This window comes from Lagenorhynchus albirostris, chromosome X, assembly GCF_949774975.1.
Source record: "Lagenorhynchus albirostris chromosome X, mLagAlb1.1, whole genome shotgun sequence".
Classification (NCBI taxonomy): domain Eukaryota; kingdom Metazoa; phylum Chordata; class Mammalia; order Artiodactyla; family Delphinidae; genus Lagenorhynchus; species Lagenorhynchus albirostris.
Window position 1 is genome coordinate 17,259,918 of NC_083116.1, and position 20,703 is coordinate 17,280,620.

The window sequence follows — 20,703 nt, forward strand, 5'->3', positions numbered from 1 at the left end:
ATGCTCTGGTACTTCTCTTAGGTCCTGTGACAGACACCATTCTATAGTGATTCCAGTGTCAGCCCTATGGCAGCAAGCTTCCTGTCTTCTTCGAGGCTCAAAGCAGAATGGCCTCTCTCCTTTCATCCCCACCCAAAGCAAAACACGGGAACACGCAACCCCTTTATTCTTAGTTTTCTGACGGTTCTGCAGGAAACAGGGCCAGGGTACCTCTGATGCACTAGTTGCTTTCTGGAACATTCATATCTATCTCTGTGGCTCTGGGGTGACTAAGAGGACTCTGATCTGGCCAGCCTATATCTGAGGATGGTCAGGAATTAAATAGGCCAGTGGGGGCTTGAATGCAGAGCGAACGACTGGTTTCTCTCTTTTCCTCGTCACTTGTTGGCAAGGTCAATCACTTTTCCATCTTCTTCTGTAACGAAGTAAATTTTTTTGTGTGTCATAAATAAGTAATCACATTAATCTGTTTAGTGCCCAAGATCTGCCCTTATTTTTCCCTTCTCTTAAACCAGAGGAAAATGGTAGATGGCTGGCATGACAGCCCAGCCGAAGAATTTCCTAATTGATACCTTACATTTAACTTTAAGTACCTTTTTTTTTTTTTTTTTTTTTTTTGTGGTACGCGGGCCTCTCACTGTTGCGGCCTCTCCCGTTGCGGAGCACAGGCTCCGGACGCGCAGGCTCAGCGGCCATGGCTCACGGGCCCAGCCGCTCCGCGGCATGTGGGATCCTCCCGGACCGGGGCACGAACCCGTGTCCCCTGCATCGGCAGGCGGACTCTCAACCGCTGCGCCACCAGGGGAGCCCTAAGTACCTTTTCATCAGTTTCAGAGCCCAGAACAAACAGGGATTATTCCTAGCATGGTAGAGAGGAATTATGAAGTCTCTCAATTCCTTTGCTCTTTGGTTTGTCAGTCACTCGAGGGCATAGAAGCTCCTCTCCTCTGACCTCAGCTGCAGGAGTTGGATGGGGTGTCACGCCAGTGATTTATTGACTATTGGAATATAAGGTTCGGGAAGCTCATCATCGAGGGACCAGATTTAGATCTAGAGACGTTTAAAAAATTGAAGCATGAACATCGTCTGAGAGATGGCATTTTAAAATTAATTTGCGTGTTCAGTGACCTGATTTGTCAAGCCAAATAAGTAAAGCATTTGTGTGAAGTTTTTCCTTTGTGGATTTTGCTTTATTGACCAAGAAAGGCAGCGGAACTAGATGCCCAAGGAATTTGCTCATTGCAAGATTTTGCTTTGAGTCCAAGCTAGTACCTTCTGTTAGTTTTGGATGACTCAAAAAATGGCCACGGCATATCTGGCAACGTATAGATTATATTTGAGTAGATGAATCTCTCCCAGTTTGTCCAAAGGCACCTCCTAAGGCACATCTGTTGATGCCCCCAGTGTAAGAAGCATGGGCTGGGTGGATTTGCCTGGGATAGTGTCCCCTCTCCTGTCTTTCGAACTTGAGTTGTTTCTAGATGAGATCAGAAGACCTCAGAGATCTTTGGTCGGGGGAGGGTGGAGGAGTGGCGTGATTCAGAATATAAACATTAAGAGGGAGAGAGAAGCAGCCTATAGAGCAACAATAAAATCCACTTCTGTTCATCTTGTAATTTTCAAGAGGGTGGAGACCAAGCCTTTTGCCTTTTCTGCACCGAGGAATGGCATGTAGCACGTAAGAGGCACTGGGTAAATACTGCATTAAGCCCAACAATTTTTTGTGTGTTGTCAAATTGGGCCAAAGGTTAGTTTGGGAGAAGTGAACCAATACTTTGATACAGAGTTGGAGAAAATTAGTTAAATAATCTCTTGAGGTGGAATGGTTGAAGTAGTAAATGTACTCAATTTTTTAATCCTCATGAACAAATCAAATGTAATTAATCAACAGGTCTGATCCTAAAGGAGAGAGTCTGAAAGGTGAGATTGGGGAATTGAATGGCGCCAAGGAGACGGTCATTAGAATAAATAGGGAGATGGCCATTAAAATAAATGCCAGTCAGACCTGGGATGCCTCACTTATAAAGGCAAGCAGGTAGAATGTATAATAGAGAATGGGAACACTGGAAAGTTAAACAAACTTAATCTTCTAGGAAGGGCAACATCATTTCTATAAGTGGAATCTGTGCTTGATTAATGACCTTGTGTTTTTCAAGGGACTAAAGCATATGTGGACAGAGGGAAACCAGTGAATGTGATCTATCTGGGCTTTCAAAAAGCTCTTCGTGGGATTGCACAGCAAGCCAAGGAAACTTAAAATAACTGGCATCACCACAGAATTGTGGGGCTATTTCATCCAATACTATGATTGGCTTTGAGGCAGGAAGCAAAGGGTTAGCGATAAATAAGTCAAGCCTCTGTATAGCCACATTAACAGTGGCATTCTCTCCAAAATTAAGATGGAGACAGATTTTGCTTGAAACTCTTGTAAGTGGCCTAAAAGAGGAAATGTACGTTGAAAACTTTACTTTTGGCAACAAAAATGGGACTGAATTCTAGGGTGTCTGCCCCAAGGGTGGCAGGCCCAAGTGTTAGGATACTAGATAATGGTGAAGAGGAGCTTTTTCGAGGGTTGGGGAAACTCAGCCTTGCAAAATGAGGGCTCTGCCTTTCCTCCATCTGCCTGCGCTAAGGTTGCATAACACTTTTATCTCATGCTATAAAAATTAACCCCTGTTCAACTGTGGCCCATGTCCATGGGAAGGGAGACTAATTAAATTAAGAGTCCTTAAATGCAAATCTGTATTAGAGTCAGCTGTAACTTACTGTGACCTTTAACAAGAATTTTGTGCAAGTGGGTTTTAATTAAGTACAGACTTTGAAAAAGTAACTTTTCTTTCCCCTTCGCCATTTCATTGATACCTGGCTAGAATTTTAAAGAATGGTTCATGTGGCTTGAAATCTGTTGTTAGAGAATCATTTTTCTTTACGTGAGGCAGTGAGCTTTGTTATCACTTAGGGTAAAGGCATTCTAAGTAGCCATTTGGAAAAATATCTGTGGGAGAATTCCTAATGAATGACTATGTTGTTATTTAGGTATATTTTTCCTAGAAAGTAGATTTATTAAAAACCTATTCTCACACTGTATTCTGGAGGGAGGAATTTTAGGTATGTCATGAAAGGGGGAGTAAAGAGAAGTTAAGGAGGGTTTTTATTTTTCTAGTTACCCAAGCTGAAAAAAGGCATAAAAAAAGAGAAAACAATGTTAAAAATGTTCATGACCCCCACGACCCGTGACACGCATATAAAACGAAAGGCATTAATTAATGTTTGTATTAGCGCCTCCCCACCCACCTACTGCATTTTCTCCTACACTTGGAATAGACTTGGTACCCAGCTGTTGACCCTTTCCAATCTTGCTGTGAAACCTAAATGGCTGTGGCAGGTTATCTTAGAATGGGGCTCCTCGGGGTTTCTTTAGAGATGATTAGGAGATAATCAGGAAAATCGCTCCCTGTTGGAAGTCTGGTGTTCCGTCAGACCCCTGGGAGAGGGGGACAGGAGTGTCTCCAGTGTTTTTCTGAGGATGCCTTCCTCCTGCACTTTCTCTGAGGTCTGATGTGGTTGCCCGCAGGAGACTGCTCACGGGATCATTGTAAGAGTGTACGCTAGGGGTGCAGAGAAAGGACAAGATGCTGGGGGCCAGCATCCCTCCCATTCCAGGAATCCCCGTGACCCTCTGAGCCTGGTCTCTTCACTGTCTTAGAGATGGCCCTCACGAGGCCTCGCTCTACCAGTAATTAGGACGCTTGGCTTGGGTACATAGGTTCCAGAAAGAAGTACCGTTGGGCACCAAAGAAAAAAAATGTCCTAGCCAGTGGTGTTTCCTCGCTAGGCTACATTTTATTTGTAGCTGAATTTGAAACAGGCGTATTTGGACTCGGGCATTCTGTTAAATGACGAGCTCAATGGAGATCGTAAACTAGTAAACTCAAATGATGCTACTCCAGGTATGTGCACCTGAATCACTGACAGGAAAGATCTTCATTATTTGTAAAACAAGTAACAGAGCTCCTTCTTTTCCTGCTTGCCCCTGTCGGGGGCCCCGCCCCCAAGTCACCAACACATTTCCGGGAGCCTTTTATTAGCTTAGGTAGTATTTACTGGATCCTCAGAATTGTTGAAGAGATTTGGGTTAATCGCCAGTATTATTATTCCTGTTGAGTCCTGGACCTGGACGAAGTGGTTGGAAATGTGCAGAATAGATGCAGTTGCTCTACGTGCTCTAAAGTGATGGTAACATAAGGTCAGAGTATGCATTTCAGGTCATTCACTCAGTTTGGTTGATGTGCCTTTCTTCAGTGAACCTTTGGTACAGTTAAAATGGAGATTGAAGATTGTCAGATAAAAACTTTGGTTCATAATTTGCTTATCAGTATAAAGCAATAAAAAGCCCTGCTTGATTTCTATCTCAGGTGGATTTTAAAGCTGTTGCAAGCTCACTGAAATGAAGTGTGGGGTTTGAAAGTAGCAGCCCTAACTCTTCCAACTACACTTAAACGAAGTATTCTTAGGAAAATATAATAGAACTGATTTTTGAAATGTATGTGTTTCTGATTGGCCTTCTAGCCTACCTTGCAGGATTAGTGGACCTAAAAATAATCAGTAGCAAAGCCCTCCAGAGCTGTATTTCGGAAAGGTTTTGCAAAATGCTAACTGGCTGCATTTCCCCTACTGATTGGTAGGTGATCTCAAATCATACATCTCCATAATGACTGTAATTTATGTGCTTTATTATTACGGTTTAGGTCAAAAGGCTTCAGGCTTTGGATGTGCATAGCACATTACATGCAGTCATTTCACTGCTGTTTTGCAAGGGAGGAAGGATGGATTAATGTATACATTCCCTCATCCCCCTGGGATTATTAAAAACCTTTAGAGATTTTCTTTCTTTGTTCCCATGAAGCAGAGCATTGTATATTCCTCCTGGGGTTCTTAGATAGCTTGGAGGGGATGGAGTTATACAGCAACCTGCATTTTAGCTCATTTTGTGGCTACATGAATTTAGATCTAGAAAGTGAACAGAAACTATTTTGGTAACTCTTTAGACCAACGGCAAGGAATTGTTTTACCTTCAGAACAAATAAAAATTAGGAAAAGAGTAAAGTAGCAATCGAGGGATTAGGAAAATTACTGCAGCAAGTAATAGTTTGATGTTGCTCCCAATATTAGAATTACATCAAGTGTTTGATGTAATACTGATGAAAGCCCCCCCCCCCAACGTATTGATCCTTTTTACTTTGAAAACTGAAGCTTGCTTTTTTTTTTTAAGTTTAATTTTTTTTTTTTTTGGTCTGCGTTGGTTCTTCGTTGCTGCTTGGGCTTTCTCTAGTTGCGGCCAGCAGGGTCTTCTCATTGTGGTGGCTTCTCGTTGCAGAGTACGGGCTCTAGGCACTCGGGCTTCAGTAGTTGTGGCTCGCGGGCTCAGAAGTTGTGGCTCGTGGGCTCTAGAGCGCAGGCTCAGTAGTGTGGCACACGGGCTTAGTTGCTCCGGGGCATGTGGGATCTTCCCGGACCAGGGCTTGAACCCATGTCCCCTGCATTGGCAGGCGGATTCTTAACCACTGCGCCACCAGGGAAATCCAAAGCTTGCTTTTTAAAAAAAAAGAAAAAATAAAATTTATCTTAGAAGGGTTAGATTTACAGAATTTGCGAGGATAGCCCAGAGGTTTCCTATATCCCAAACCCAGTTTCCCCTATTATTAACACCTTACATTTCTGTGGTACATTGTCACAATTGATAAACCAATATTGATGCATTATTGTTAACTAAAGTCTATATCTTATTCCGATTTCCTTAGCTTTTTTTTTTACTAACAGTTTCATTGACGTATGATTCATATCCCAAACAAGTCACCCATTTAAAGTATACAGTGGCTTTTAATATACTCACAGAATTGTGCATTTATCACCAAAATCAATTTTAGAACAGTTTCATTATCCCAGAAAGAAAGCTCATACCTTTTAGCTGTAACCCCTCCCTTACTTCCCATCCCCCTGCCCACCACCCTCCCCTCTCAGCCCCAGGCACCCACTAATCCACCTTCTGTCTCTATAGATTGACCAAGGCTGGACATTTCATGTAAATGGTATCATACAATATGTGGACTTTTGTGAGTGGCTCCTTACTTAACATAGTATTTTCCAGATTTCACCATGTTGGAACACGTTTCAGAAGTTCATTCCTTCTTATGGCTGAATAACATTTCATTGTTCAGATACACCTCATTTTGTTTATCCATCCATTGTTGGACATTTGGCTATTTTGAATAATGCTGCTGTGAACATTTGCATGTAAGTTTTGGTGTGATTTCCTTCATTTTCCCCTAATGTCTTTTTCTGTTCCAGGATCCCAGCCAGGGTACCACATTATGTCTCGTCATCATGTCTCCTTAGGCTCCCAAGGCTTTTCTTTTGAAGGCCCTTTAAATAAATGTCTGTACTTACTTGTCATCAGTTCCCCATCACTTATGCATGCCACTGAACTCCTAATTGATAATGCTGTCTTTTCTGGCTATCTTTATTCTCCTAAATTCTGCCTCCAATAAGAAATTTCCCTGAAGTAGCTGGAAGAAAGAAGGTGCTGCTCTCCTGGCCCCTCTGCCTCTCCTAGTACAAGTCATCAGAAAAGTCTCTTTCTGGAGAACTTCATTCAGTAGCTTATCAGTATAATAGATGCTCTTCATTTTTGTCTTGGTTTTGTAATTGCACTGTATTCATAATGCTTCCTTCTTTACAAAGGGCTTCTTTAAGAGCCTATAGTGAATCATGTAGAGCTGGGACTCAAACCCATATTTCTTGCTCCCCAGATCAGTCTTCTTCTCCCCAGACTACCATTAGACCTACAGAATAAAAGACACAGATAGTATCAAGTATTTGGAATCTTTTTCAATTCACTTCTTTAAAACCCCTTGTCAAGAGCTAAGTATCCATAAACTTCACCAAGGAGGTAAAAGAATTATATGCTCAGAACTACAAAACATTAATAAACGCATCGAAGATGATTCAAAGAAATAGAAAGATGTCCCATGCTCTTGGATTGGAAGAATTATATTGTTAAAATGGCCATATATCCAAAGCAATCTACAGATTTAATGCAATCCCTATCAAATTACCCATGACATTTTCCATAGAACTAGAACAAATAATCCTAAAATTTATATGGAACCATAAAAGACCCAGAATTGCCAAAGCAATCCTGAGGAAAAAGAACAAAGCTGGAGGCATAACCCTACCAGACTTTAAACAATACTACAAAGCTACGGTAATCAAAACAGCATGGTGTTGGCACAAAAACAGACATGCAGATCAATGGAACAGACTAGAGAGCCCAGAAATAAACCCACACACCTATGGACAATTAATCTTCGACAAAGGAAGCAAGAATACACAATGGGGAAAATACATTCTCTTCAGCAAGTGGTGTTGGGAAAGTTGGACAACCACATGCAAATCAAAGCTAGAACACAGCCTCACACCATACACAAAAATAAACTCAAAATGATGAGACACCATAAAATTCCTAGAAGAGAACAGCAAAACATTGTCTGACATAAATCGTACCAATGTTTTCTTAGGTCAGTCTCCCACGGCAACAGAAATAAAAGCAAAAATAAACAAATGGAGCCTAATGACACTTAAAAGCTTTTGCACAGCAAAGGAAACCATAAACAGGATGAAAAGACTGGGAGATAATATTTGCAAATGATGCAACCAACAAAGGCTTAATTTCCAAAATATAAAAACAGGTCCTACAATTTAATAACAAAACCAAACAACCCAATTAAAAATAGGCAGAAGACCTAAATAGACATTTCTCCTAAGAAGACATACAGATGGCCAGCAGGCACATGAAAAGCTGCTCATCATATCTAATTATTAGAGAAATGCAAATGAAAACTACAACGAGGTACCACCTCATACCAGTCAGAATGGCCATCATTAAAAAGTCTACAAATAATAAATGCTGGAGATGGTGTGGAGAAAAGGAAACTCTCCTGCACTATTGGTGGGAATGTAAATTGGTGCAGCCACTATGGCAAACAGTATGGAGGTGCCTCAAAGAACTAAAAATAGAGTTTCCATGTGATCCAGCAATCCCACACCTGGGCATATATCCAGAAAAAGACGAAAACTCTAATTCAAAAAGATACCTGCACCGCAGTGTTCATTGCAGCACTATTTACAATAGACCAGACATGGAAGAAATTCAAGTGTCCATCAACAGACGACTGGCTTAAGAAGATGTGGTGGATATAGATAATGGACTGTTACTCAGCCATTAAAAAGAATGAAATAATGCCATTTGCAGCAAACATGGATGGGCCTAGAGATTATCATACTAAGCGAAGTAAAGTAAGAAAGAGGATAAATACCATATGATATCACTTATATGTAGAATCTAAAAGATGACACAAATGAACCTATTTGTGAAACAAAAACAGACTCACAGATGTGGAGAACAAACTTGTGGTTGCCAAGGGGGAAGGAAGGATTGGGAGTTTGGGATTAGCAGATGCAAACTATTATATATATAGAATGGATAAACAACAAGGTCCTACTCTATAGCACAGGGAACTATATATTCAATATCCTGTGATAAACCATAATGGAAAAGAATATGAAAATATATATATATGTGTGTGTGTGTGTGTGTGTGCATATATATATATATTATATATATATATATATATATATAAACTGAGTCACTGCTGTACAGCAGAAACTAAACACAACATTGTAAATCAACTCTACTTCAAGAAAATAAAATTTTAAAAAACACACACAAAAAAGGAGCTAAGTTTTCTCCAAATCCCTTTCTGTATGAAAGGCCATCGCAAAATCGAATCTCTTACATTGGCAGTTTTCCTAAGCGCTTTCCAGTCTGTTATTCTCAAATGTCCCTCACTGCAGCCCCCACCCTTAGGGTGCAGTTTGTGTGTCTCTTCTTTACCAAAGGCATTTGGTTGCATTTTTGGTAAAATGAGTTGGGCTACGGAGAATGTTTCCTGTCCAAATCGTGCTGGTGCAGGCATGCCTGGGTTTTCTGCATTGTCCCATAAAACTTTCTGGCTGCTGTTTCCTCCATTTAGGACTCTGGAGGAGTAATCCTGAAGACATTTACTTTATATCCTACAGGTATAGAAAGCTGACACCCTAGTGGTAACTACAAGTCTTCCTCTATCATCATCTCCCCCAAAATGTGTGAGAATCTGAGAGACATTCTCTTGGCTTCTACTTGGACTTCAAAATGAAGTTACAGATAAATTGGGAGATTGGGATTGACATATATACACTAATATGTATAAAATGGATAATTAATAAGAACCTGCTGTATAAAAAACCAAAGTACATGTATGCTTTAATAAACGTAAAATGTGGAAATATTACTGAAAAATATATTGGGTATAGTGGTGTATCAGGGAGCATCTTATTATAAAATATGTTAATAATGTCCCTTTACTCGTCTTTTACATGACAGTGACAGAAAATGTCCTGTTATGTAAAAAAGACATGAATCTGGATGTTATTTTAAATGCATCTTCAATAAAATATGAAACTAAGCTGAAAAAAAAATGAAGTTACAGTTAGAAGTAGTTACGTTGATAGTAAATAGGCTGGCCTGAGAATGTAACCACCATTTATAACATTTTCTATGGGCAGGTGGGTTATGAGTAACTGGAAATAAATGGACATTATCTGCACCCCATCTGTACATCACAGCCAGCCTTTGGTGAGAGGAAGAAATGAAATAAAATGAGAAAGCACAGTTCTACAGATTGCCCGCCGCAGAGCCCTGTTAAAGGATGGACTAGATTCCTCATAGTCAATGCCTGCTTCTTTAACTATTGAGTTGAAGTGCTTCAAAAAAAAAAGGAACCAATCCACACACTCAGCAGGATTGAGTAGTAATTTATTGTGATTGTCTTTGTTCAGCTTTGAAAAACGAAGGCATTGATATTAAGACTAAAGGGAAATTACACAGAGCTGGTGTGACTGAAAAAAGTTTGGCTCTTTCGAGTGATTTTTTTGTTTTTAATGCCACAGAGTTAAGCTTTAAAAGCACGCTTCATTGACTCTCATCCAAGCCTCCGAGGACAAGGCTAAGGGACCTTTTTTCTTTTGAGGGCCACTGACCCACAAAGAAAAACCCTAATCGAGGGCCATGTACAAAAAGCAACTTAATTTAGGTGCTTTCTTAGAAATCCATAAAGCCTTCAATTCACCTGCTTTTAAAATTAAGAACAGGGAACTCTCAACAAGTATAACAAACAAAAAAGTCCTTCGGTTTCACATTATGTGCAGTTAGAAGAGGTGGAGTGTGGTGAGAGAGAACAGGATGAGCAGAGTGAAAAGAGAGTGGAAAGCAGACAGAAGAGGGCCATGGAGAAGAACACAGAAGGTCCCGGAAGCAGGAGGTTGAGTTAGCGAAATAGAGGAGGCAAATGATGGTTGTAGATCAACCCACTGTTGACTCAAACCATTGGATGAACTTCGATTCCCGGTTCTCCTGTGGCTCTAATGCTTCAGCCTTTCAAACTAGAATTCTTCAGGAAGGGTATGTATCAGAATCCTCTAGGGCCACCCCGCCCCCCTTTTTTAAATGCATGAGCTCACCGCTTCCCCTGCAGTGGCTGTCATCTTCCTGTCCCACATTGGATCCTGTCGTCCCTGTGCTCAACGCTTTCAGCCTAAAGAACAAATTGTGACATCCTTCTTAAATAAGAAGTATACAGGATCACCAGGTTGAGAGGTGATCTGCAGAGAAAAAAAGCATGTCTCATTCAGACACAGCATTTTAGAAGCAGTCTCCAACAGGCAAAATGGAATGTCTTTCCATTAATACGTACGCCCTGGCTTTTAATCATAGAAATCATTTTTGGTGTTACAGTAGAAATATTCAGGTTTTAAAAATCAAATGAGTTGCTCCAGTTCTTAGTACAGTGCAGAGCTGTAGTTGCATTTTCAGATGCACTTGTCCCCTTTTCCTTCCTAGTAACTTCTCATCAGCGGAAACTGGTTATGGCACTGAATCCCCACTGGCCCATGTGTGGCTTGGGATTTAATTCATAAGTGTGTCTTGGACAGGGCCTTTGGCAAGAATGCCAGATTACATTTTCAAGGAATGCTTTTTAGAAACAGACAGAATACGTGGTGTATGCAAGGCTCAAATGGGCAAAAGTGGCCCGTTGGTGTGGCTTGTTTGCACTCAGGGGAAGATGACTTTGCCAGCAGAAACATTACCCAGGTATCTACCCCGTTGTCACCCTTTCCACAAGGCAAGCCTTTACCATTAGACAGAGTCTTCCTGTAAAGATCTTATCTGTATCATGGAAGTGGACTCTTTTTCCTTAGTTTTTGCCAAAACAAATAAATGTGCTTCAGTGTTCAGATATCAGCAGGTCTCCCGAAGGTCCTGCTGAGGGCCCCTGGTGGGTAGGTGGTGGGTGGAGTGCACGGGCCTTTTGTTTAGCTGCTGGCTAGTTCAGTCGGTCACCAGTAAAACTTTAATTGCTGTGACCCATTTTTGAAGGGTGTTTGTTCAGTGCCCAAATTTAAAACTCTTAACATCTAGCACCTTCTTATATGTAGAAGAGTATTCTTTCCTTTTGTCTCTTCGAATTTTCTGGCTTTAGGTTCTGTGTGTGTGTCTGTGCGTATGTGCATTGGAGGTGCAAAGAAGGGTGCTTTTTTCCTTGGTCATAGATGCCTATTTTGATAAGATCCAATGAATGACCCTTTCGTTTATTGTATGTGTGAACCATGTTAAGATTAGGTGAAGATAGATTCGCTTCCAGACTCTGAACTATTTTGCCTTGGAAATTTAGTGCATTACCACAATCGAATCTTTGCAGGGGCTTGAAAACCAGCCTGTGATTAATTTTAGCCTGTGAAAATCTTAAAAAAGTAGCTGCTCTCTTATTATAATTCATGTACCTAGTTCTGTATGTCCTAAGTTCTCATTGTGAGCATTTCAGTTAATTTTCTTCGTGGTGTGTGAGAGTGATACGGATTCTTTAATACAGCTACATCAAGTACTGTACTAGTTGGGGGTCCTTTGTATTACTTTATGTATTAAGATTGTGTTTGGGGAGATCCTCAACCCTGAAACCAGGAGACAACTGGATATCTCTTTGTTCATTAGGTGTCCCAGTACCAAAGGCCTGTTGTGAACGTGTTAATCCAGTCAAGAGGCAGTTTTGGTTTTGGTTGTAACAAGGTGTTTCCAGAAAACTAAGCTTCTTCCACTAATGAGATCTAAGATGTTCGGCAACCTCACAGCTGCTCTAAACTCCTTCACATTCTTCCCTGTGCCTCCCCCCACCCCCACCGCCTTTGTTAGAATTATCGGTTGACCAAGGGTTTCAAAAATGCCAAATGAAGCATTGAGCAGTTTCTGGATGAGGAAGTTATTTGAAGAATGTTTCCCTTCTCCCCTTCTTTAAAAGTCCTTTAATGCTGCATAGCCATTTTTGTCTGGCAATAACACTCTCCCTACTTTTGAATTGCCAGGAAGGAAGAACGATCAGGAATATATCTGATTATGTAATTATTTGCATCTGTGCAGTTGACGGTACTAGTGTTCGTCAAATAAATTGCCAACACCATGTTATTTGAAATCCACCCCCTCCGCAAAACTACTTTGGTATCTGTCCGAAGTGAAGGCTTATTTCCTCTAAGCGCCCACAGCCAAGAAGCAGCGATGGCCGTCGGCTCCTGGCCCAGTCCATGTCCATGATTAGTGTTGTTAAAAAGATTTTGCTCTTCATTCCTCCTCCCTTGATTTATTATACACGCTTACCATTGATAGGTTCATATGTCTTCAGTATACGCCTTCCTGAGTTCCTGAGACCTTAGGTCTTTTCAGACCCCTTTTGTCTGTCATGGAACATGAACTGCAGTAATAGAAGGAACAGTGAAGGTGAATTGGTATTGTATTGGTATGACTAATGTGATAGTACCTGGTGGGGTTAGTTTTGAGTGACGCCGTATCTCTTGGTCATTATGAGGGAGAGGCGTGGTCTGTTCAAAGCACAATTTTTGGTCTTTGACAGAGGAGGAACAGGGCAGAAGCTCTCCAAACTCTCAGGTCCAAACCACAAACAGAATGCCGTTGGTGTAGGGGAGGCAGATGGTCTGCATGTCTTTGACATTTTCTTGGCCCTTAGGGCTACCTAAAGGCGACATTTACTGGAAGCCATTCATCTGTATTTGGACAAGTGGCTACACCGCACACGATCATAAAGGTCAATATTATAGTGTCTAACATCTGTACAGAAGATGCTGGACAAGAAAATCTTAAAACCAAGAATCATTTAACGTCCCCCTTTGTGACTTACCATCGACTCAAATCCCAGCGTGGACTCCATTCCTTCCTCTTGGCTGACAGCTCCTTGAAATGCACTCATCCCTTCGCTTTGTTCGCCACATCAATTGCTTATATATTTGCTCAGCTTTTGGTTGTTGTCACATATTTTACAAATCATTCTTCATTAACGGTACCCTCTCTTGCAGTGTAAACTCTCAAAGCTAGAACAACTATGTCTCATTTGCGTGACTTGCACAGTATGTAGCATAAAATCTCGAAGAATTTATGCGAGCCTTCCGTTCATATTGAATGATACTCTCTTTACTGGCCACACCGATTTTTCCTGTATGATAACAATCTTCCTGATTGGAAAGTTCTTTTGCCTTTTGGAGATGGCTTCATCATCTTATTTTTCCGAGAAGGAAATCAATATTTTCAGTATAATGAAACTTTTTAGATAACGCATAATGCCCGGGCCTTTGCAGGAACATCACGGAGAGAAATGAAGCCAAGCGTGTGCACCTAAATCAAACTCTTCCGTTTTGGACTTGATGAATGATGACGGAGATTGATTGTCCTACATTTTATCTTCCAGGTGATCATTTGAAGATTTGTCCCCAGGGTTATACCTGCTGCTCCCAAGAGATGGAGGAGAAGTACAGCCTGCAAAGTAAGGATGATTTCAAAAGCGTGGTCAGTGAGCAGTGCAATCATTTGCAAGCTGTCTTTGCGTCCCGTTACAAGAAGTTTGATGGTATGTATTGGAACTTTGGTCTACGTAAGTGTAGATATTTGCTTTGTTCTTGAATTCTTTTTTTTTCTTTTTGCCATGCGGCTAGCAGGATCTTAGTTCCCTGACCAGAGATTGAACCTGGGCCACAGCAGTGAAAGCGCTGAGTCCTAACCACTGGACCGCCAGGGAACTCCCTTGAATTCATCTTATACCTTTTAGTCAAATCAGATCTACGAGCTGCCAGTGAAGTTCGTACAGTTGCTTTTCCCAAGTGCCTTTCTTCTCTCAGTGTTCAAGTTTTCTCCCAAGAGGCTCTCCTGGCTGGACCCCAGGGGCAAGTTAGCCTTACAGCTTTATTGTAGAATCCTTCCAGATACACTAGAATCTGTACGGTATGGTAGCCATTATGGAAATATGGTCACAAGGAGCCAAAAAAGAGATTAAAGTAGTTTAATTTAAATGCTTTCATTTATTTTCTTGGGTGAACACACAATAGTGTTGTTGACACAAGTCACTAAAGAAAAATCTTCCTAATAAAAAGCAGGCATCTGAAAACTTAGTCAAAATAACCACAGAGATTCTGCAGATGCTGGACTTCAAATTAAATTTCAAAATGGATCCCTCAAAGCCACCTAGAATTCCTAGAAGCCCCGTAGAACACAGGATTAATGCTCGTGCGGCAGTGACCACGCGGCAGTGACCCAGAGGTAGCTCCTGGGCTCCAGTCTTCATTAAGTTCACCACCATCCCCGGCCTCATTTTAGCTGAAGCTTTGGTCAATCCACGTTAGAGCCACAAGAAAACCTATTTCAGTCCCCTGTGCCAAACACAGATTTTCACATGCGCACCTTCTTTTCAGAGTGAAGAAATAGACAATCTGAGCCAGAAGAGAGGCACTTCAATCGTATCTGAAGCAATGTAATAGATGACAGACTTTCAAAATGAAAGTATGGGGTCCAAACACCTCAGGATTCCTTTCTCTGGTGCTGTTCACTCAGTTTGCAGGTCGTTATGAAGTAGATTTAATTTTAATAGGGATGATTTCCTTTGTACCTGTTGTAAAGGCCGTTCTAATTACATAGTACCTTTGAAGCATGCTTTTCCTGACATTCTGTGGTGAAGAAGTACAAGGCAAATTTTTGAGACGTGAAATGTCTTTGAGCATTTCTGCAAAGGGCTCATTACCATGGTGAGAAGTGGGATTAAATTAGATTTGATCTAGCTGATAAGGCAGCTCCCAGCTAAAGAACAGGTTGTATTTCAAATGTTGCCTTTGAGATTCGTTATTTGAAACTGATAACTGATTTAATAAGTGTTAGTCGGTTCCCAGGCTGGACGACAAAAGCATATTTTTATATATATATATATGTTTTTTATAAATTTATTTATTTTTATTATTTTATTTGTGGCTGCGTTGGGTCTTCGTTGCTGCGCGCGGGCTTTTCTCTGCTTGCGGCGAGAGTAGGCTACCTGCTCTTTGTTGCGGTGCACGGGCTTCTTGCAGTGGCTTCTCTTGTTGTGGAACACGGGCTCTAGGCGCACGGGCTTCAGTAGTTGCGGCACGTGGGCTCAGTAGTTGCGGCTCGCGGGCTCTAGAGTGCAGGCTCAGTAGTTGTGGCATGCGGGCTTAGTTGCTCCGCGGCATGTGGGATCTTCCCGGACCAGGGATCGAACCCGTGTCCCCTGCATTGGCAGGTGGATTCTTAACCACTGTGCCACCAGGGAAGCCCCGACAAAAGCATATTTAATTTGTAATGTAGTTGAACTAAAGCTTTCCAGGTAGTGTACCATTTATTGTGCCCATTTCCCCCAATGCTTTGTATGTGGAGTTGTGTTTAGTCTTTATCTCCTTTCCCTGGATGGATGGAAATAATTTATGTATCCATATATCCTGTTTATTATTCTATAATCCCCAATGCACAGGCTGTTAAGTATGTTAACACCACGTGAAGATGAGTGTTATTGGCAAAAGACATCTTAGACCACCTCTGTCTCTTGGTCACTAAGTTATCAGTATGATTATTGAAAAGAATGGTATTCTCTTGACTATGGCGTTTCTCATTCAAGACAGTAACTGAAGCAATTCCTTTTCCTTTGAGGAGAAAACTTAGAGAGATAATCAGACAGTCATCTTTGAAAACTTGAGATGCTGATATTTAAAAATTACCACTTGGGGGTTTAATAATGGGACTTAGAAGGGAAAATTCCTGCTCTTGAGAAATGGCTAGCGTGTCAGTAGCAAGATACAGTGGAGATGAGGCAGTTTCCAACCTCCAAGGTCACTGCCTCCAAATCACCCCATTTCTTCTTAGACGTGTCTCCTCCAGGTGTGGAGTGCACAGACATTTAGTGACTTCTCTTCCCGGTGGGCCTGGTAGTTTCACTATTCTTTCCCCTTCTCACTCCCCATGGTTTTATAGCATTACTCATGTGATTCCAGTGTGTACTTTTTAAAAAGCCACACAGAGAAATTTTATCAGTAAGTATTAACATGTTTTTTTAAAAAAGGACAGAAAGGGGCTTCCCTGTTGTTGCAGTGCTTAAGAACCTGCCTGCCAATGCAGGGGACACGGGTTTGAGCCCTGGTCCGGGAAGATCGCACATGCTGCGGAGCAACTGAGCCCGTGCGCCACAGCTACTGAAGCCCGTGCGCCTAGAGCCCGTGCTCCGCTGCAAGAGAAGCCACTGCAATGAGAAGCCCGCACACCACAACCAAGAGTAGCCCCCAATCGCCACAACTAGAGAAAGCCCGCGTGCAGCAAAGAAGACCCAGTGCAGCCAAAAAATAAAATTAAAAAAAGGTGGGGGCTTCCCTGGTGGCGCAGTGGTTGAGAGTCCGCCTGCCGATGCAGGGGACACGGGTTCGTGCCCCGGTCTGGGAAGATCCCACATGCCGCGGAGTGGCTGGGCCCATGAGCCATGGCCGCTGAGCCTGCGCGTCCGGAGCCTGTGCTCTGCAACGGGAGAGGCCACAACAGTGCGAGGCCCGCGTACCGAGAGAGGGAGAAAAAAAAAGGACAGAAAAAGTTTCTCTTGCCCTTCCCTACCAGCCTTCACCTCCAATAAATGTGTTTAACGCTGTTTCTTTATCAGTTTCAAAACTGCCCATGAAAAATGACGATGAAACCCCAGTTTGTTTCTTCTGACTTCAAATTAGACTATGGCACAGACAATAAAGGTAGGGAGCATAGATTTAAATTTTTTTGAAGGAGTTGTAGCCTCAATGTGTTTGGCCTGGAGACCAGAACAGAGCTGGGATACTTTGCATATTTCCTCCAAGCTAGGCTTTCCGAGACAATTAACTGCTTTTATATGGTGAAATCTCAGTTGATTGGTATCCAACAAACCGTAATCCTCAAGTGGGTGCTGCATTTATTGATTGATTTTTTTTAACATCTTTATTGGAGTATAATCGCTTCACAATGGTGTGTTAGTTTCTGCTTTACAACAAAGCGAATCAGTTATACATATACATATGTTCCTATATCTCTTCCCTCTTGCGTCTCCCTCCCTCCCACCCTCCCTATCCCACCCCTCCAGGCGGTCACAAAGCAGGGAGCTGATCTCCCTGTGCTATGCGGCTGCTTCCCACTAGCTATCTACCTTACATTTGGTAGTGTATATATGTCCATGCCTCTCTCGCTTTGTCACAGCTTACCCTTCCCCCTCCCCATATCCTCAAGTCCATTTTTAAGGTTGGCAATTATGACCTGCCAATACTCCACAAGGCCTAAAGACGATGTTGAGTGAAATTGTGTAGGGGCTATGGTGACTCTTAGAAATTCAAGAGTAGAGTGCTTTGGTCAAAGAATTGTCTAAGCTTTTATAAAAGTCAAACCCTGGGTTACTGATGTGAATGGAAGGGAGGAAGTTTGGCAGAGTAACAAGATGGCGACTGGAGAACCAAAATGGGGCAGCAAGGTGGCATAAGGAAGGCTGGGGATAAGTACTGAGGAAATAGCGGAGGACACGTGGGAACATAGGAGGTCAAAGTACTTCAGAGGAGCATCTTTTGCCATCTCCAAGCTTACAGTATAACTTCTTTTTTTTTTTTTTTTTTTTTTTTGCGGTACGCGGGCCTCTCACCACTGTGGCCTCTCCCGTTGCGGAGCACAGGCTCCGGACGCGCAGGCTCAGCGGCCATGTCTCACGGGCCCAGCCGCTCCGCGGCATGTGGGATCTTCCCGGACCGGGGCATGAACCCGTGTCCCCTGCATCGGCAGGCGGACTCTCAACCACTGCGCCACCAGGGAAGCCCTACGGTATAACGTTGAAGTGGTGATCCTGAGCTCAGGCAACTTCATCTGTCATCAAAACTTCAGTCATGTTTATGAGATACCACTTCTTTCTAAGGCAGGAACAAGGTTTTTTTTTTTTTTTTTTTTTTTTTAAATAAACTTTCAAATAAAAATAAGGTTTCGAGGCTTTTAGGGAATTAGCCTTCTTTCACCAGAAAGCATCCCATTATCATTCTGCCTCCATGAGCTCTGGTCAGTCTGAGCGCTAGCGTTGGCATTTTGGAGTCAGTCCACTTATCTCTAAGGTCCTTTTTTGTTCTACACGTGTAATTTTCTATTGTTTGTACCTCTGAAGAGAATATACAGTGTATAAACCAGTTTTTAAGTTGTAAACTCTGTGCACGTGTGTGTTTTCAGACCTGGCTGAAGTACAGAAGAACTTCCTTAGGCAGCACCTCCCCCCCCCCCCCAGTTCTCAGATTTCCCATATTTTAAACCTGCGCCTCTGAGTTTAAGGACTCACCTCTTTATTTTCTTACACGTTAATCTTCTTCATCTAATCTTTGACTTAGAATATTCAATATCAGAAATCGACTATCCTGGGCTAGAGACAAGAGTCAGAAAACTTTAATGACAGAGCTAGCTGCTCCCCCTGTTGGCCAGTTTTGGGAATTTTTCTTTTTTTTGAAGTAGAACTGCTAATTAACATAGCTGAATCGGTTGTCTCATGAATATGCTAATCAGATACTCCGTTCAGGGCACTTTGAAAGAATTGCTTGGCAAAAGGAATAGAAATAATAGAAGTGCGGCATAATCCGTGTTTGGGGACCACAACATAAAAACCCGCCCCCAAATGTCGCATTTTGTGAGAGACTAGTTGTTTTTCAAAGAATCAGAGCGAAATCAAACAACCCAAATAGATTAAGATTAGAGCTGCCATGTTAAATATATTTCAGAATTACATAGTAAAAATGATGTTAACAACTACAAAGATAGATTATTGCTTGCAAACTCGCCGAATCAAATTATTTGCTAGGTGTTTTTGCATGGTGTAAAAGAAATTTTCAGAAAATAGTGACGTTGTCTGATGCTAGCCCATTGGGAATACTACTTTCATTTGCCATTGTAGGAGCAAATGTAGCAACTTTGCCCAGGAGGCAGAGCCCTCCCGGTTGTCAGCCTGTTTCTGCTGTGAACCCACTGTGACCTGGGGCAATTAACTGGTCTCAGTTTTCCCATCCATAAAATCAAGGGGTTGAGCTGGATGCTCTCTAAAGACCCTTTCAATTCTACAAATTCTGTGAATCTTCTCAACATGTGACTAGACCAGCTGCTTCAGTGAAAGGTCTTACAAGATGTTAATTAGGCGTCTGCATGGTCCCCTCTATTTTCCTCCTATCATTTCTTAACCCTCCGCTACTTTCACTGGGTCTTTGAAAACCCTCCCATGAGCCTTGAAGCTTGTTAACTCGAATAATAGTAGAAATGTTCTGAATTAGCTTAAAACGCACATAAAAGAAATAATTGTCCCATCTATCTGAAGAGTGCTTCATGTCCTGCCTTTGTGAAATGATAGAAAACAAGGGGGCTGGAGAGCTTAGGGGAAAGGGTGGCCACTCTTCATATTGAGCCAAATTTCTGTTTTAATCAGTGACTAAAAGTTTTCATGGTTCATCCTGGCCATTACCTCATTAGGCCAGTAGGCTCAGCAGTGTCGGAGACGCAGCAAGTTGAAGGCATTTGAATTCCCATGCCCATGAAAGACAAATACAGCCAACTAAGCTTCATGGCTTTTGGCTAAGCTGAAGTTTTTGGAATTTTCCTGACCCCTGACTGCAAGTATTTTTCAACTGCACGGTTTTCTTATTGTCCTTTGCACGGCCATCCTGACTTCGTACAGACCTCCCGGGTCTTTAGTTTAAGTCTTCGACATCCTCAAGATAAATGTGTCATAGAAATGTGTGACGTACATACAACATACGGCTGTTTTTTAATCCTTACCTCAGATTTCATTCATTAAGATGTCTTTTTAAAATTTGTTGCTTTTTTAAATCTCTGCTGTAGTGCGGCAATCAGGGTGCGTAGCCACGAAAGTACAGAAAAAGACATGAGGCCTCTGACCTTCCTGCAAACGCAGTGTTCCTTCCAGATCATACTATGGGTGTTTGATTTGGTTGGAAAGCACTGCTACTCTGTGCTTTACAATTCTATTTTTCTTCTTCTTTTTTTTTTCTTTCCATGCAAAAGAGACTAAAACACTGGGTAATTTTGCTAATTCTTTGATAATCTCTGTGAAACGCGATGAGAAGGAGCCGCTGCCAGCTTACTGGAATCAAATCAAGAGCTCAGATAAAACACACACTTTTCTGTATTGACAAAGGTTTTCTGCCTTTTGAGTTGTTATCTCAGGTGTGGCCAGTTGT

General features: G+C 41.9%; 1 protein-coding gene across 1 annotated transcript in view; it reads left to right on the forward strand.

Moving 5' to 3' along the window:
* The window catches only part of GPC4 (glypican 4), a 108,989-nt gene that overhangs the window by 58,009 nt on the left and 30,277 nt on the right, over positions 1-20,703 (forward strand). Inside the window, exon 2 of the mRNA XM_060136993.1 lies at positions 13,905-14,063. Coding sequence (XP_059992976.1) covers positions 13,905-14,063 — 159 coding nt within the window. The remainder of the gene's footprint in view (positions 1-13,904; positions 14,064-20,703) is intronic.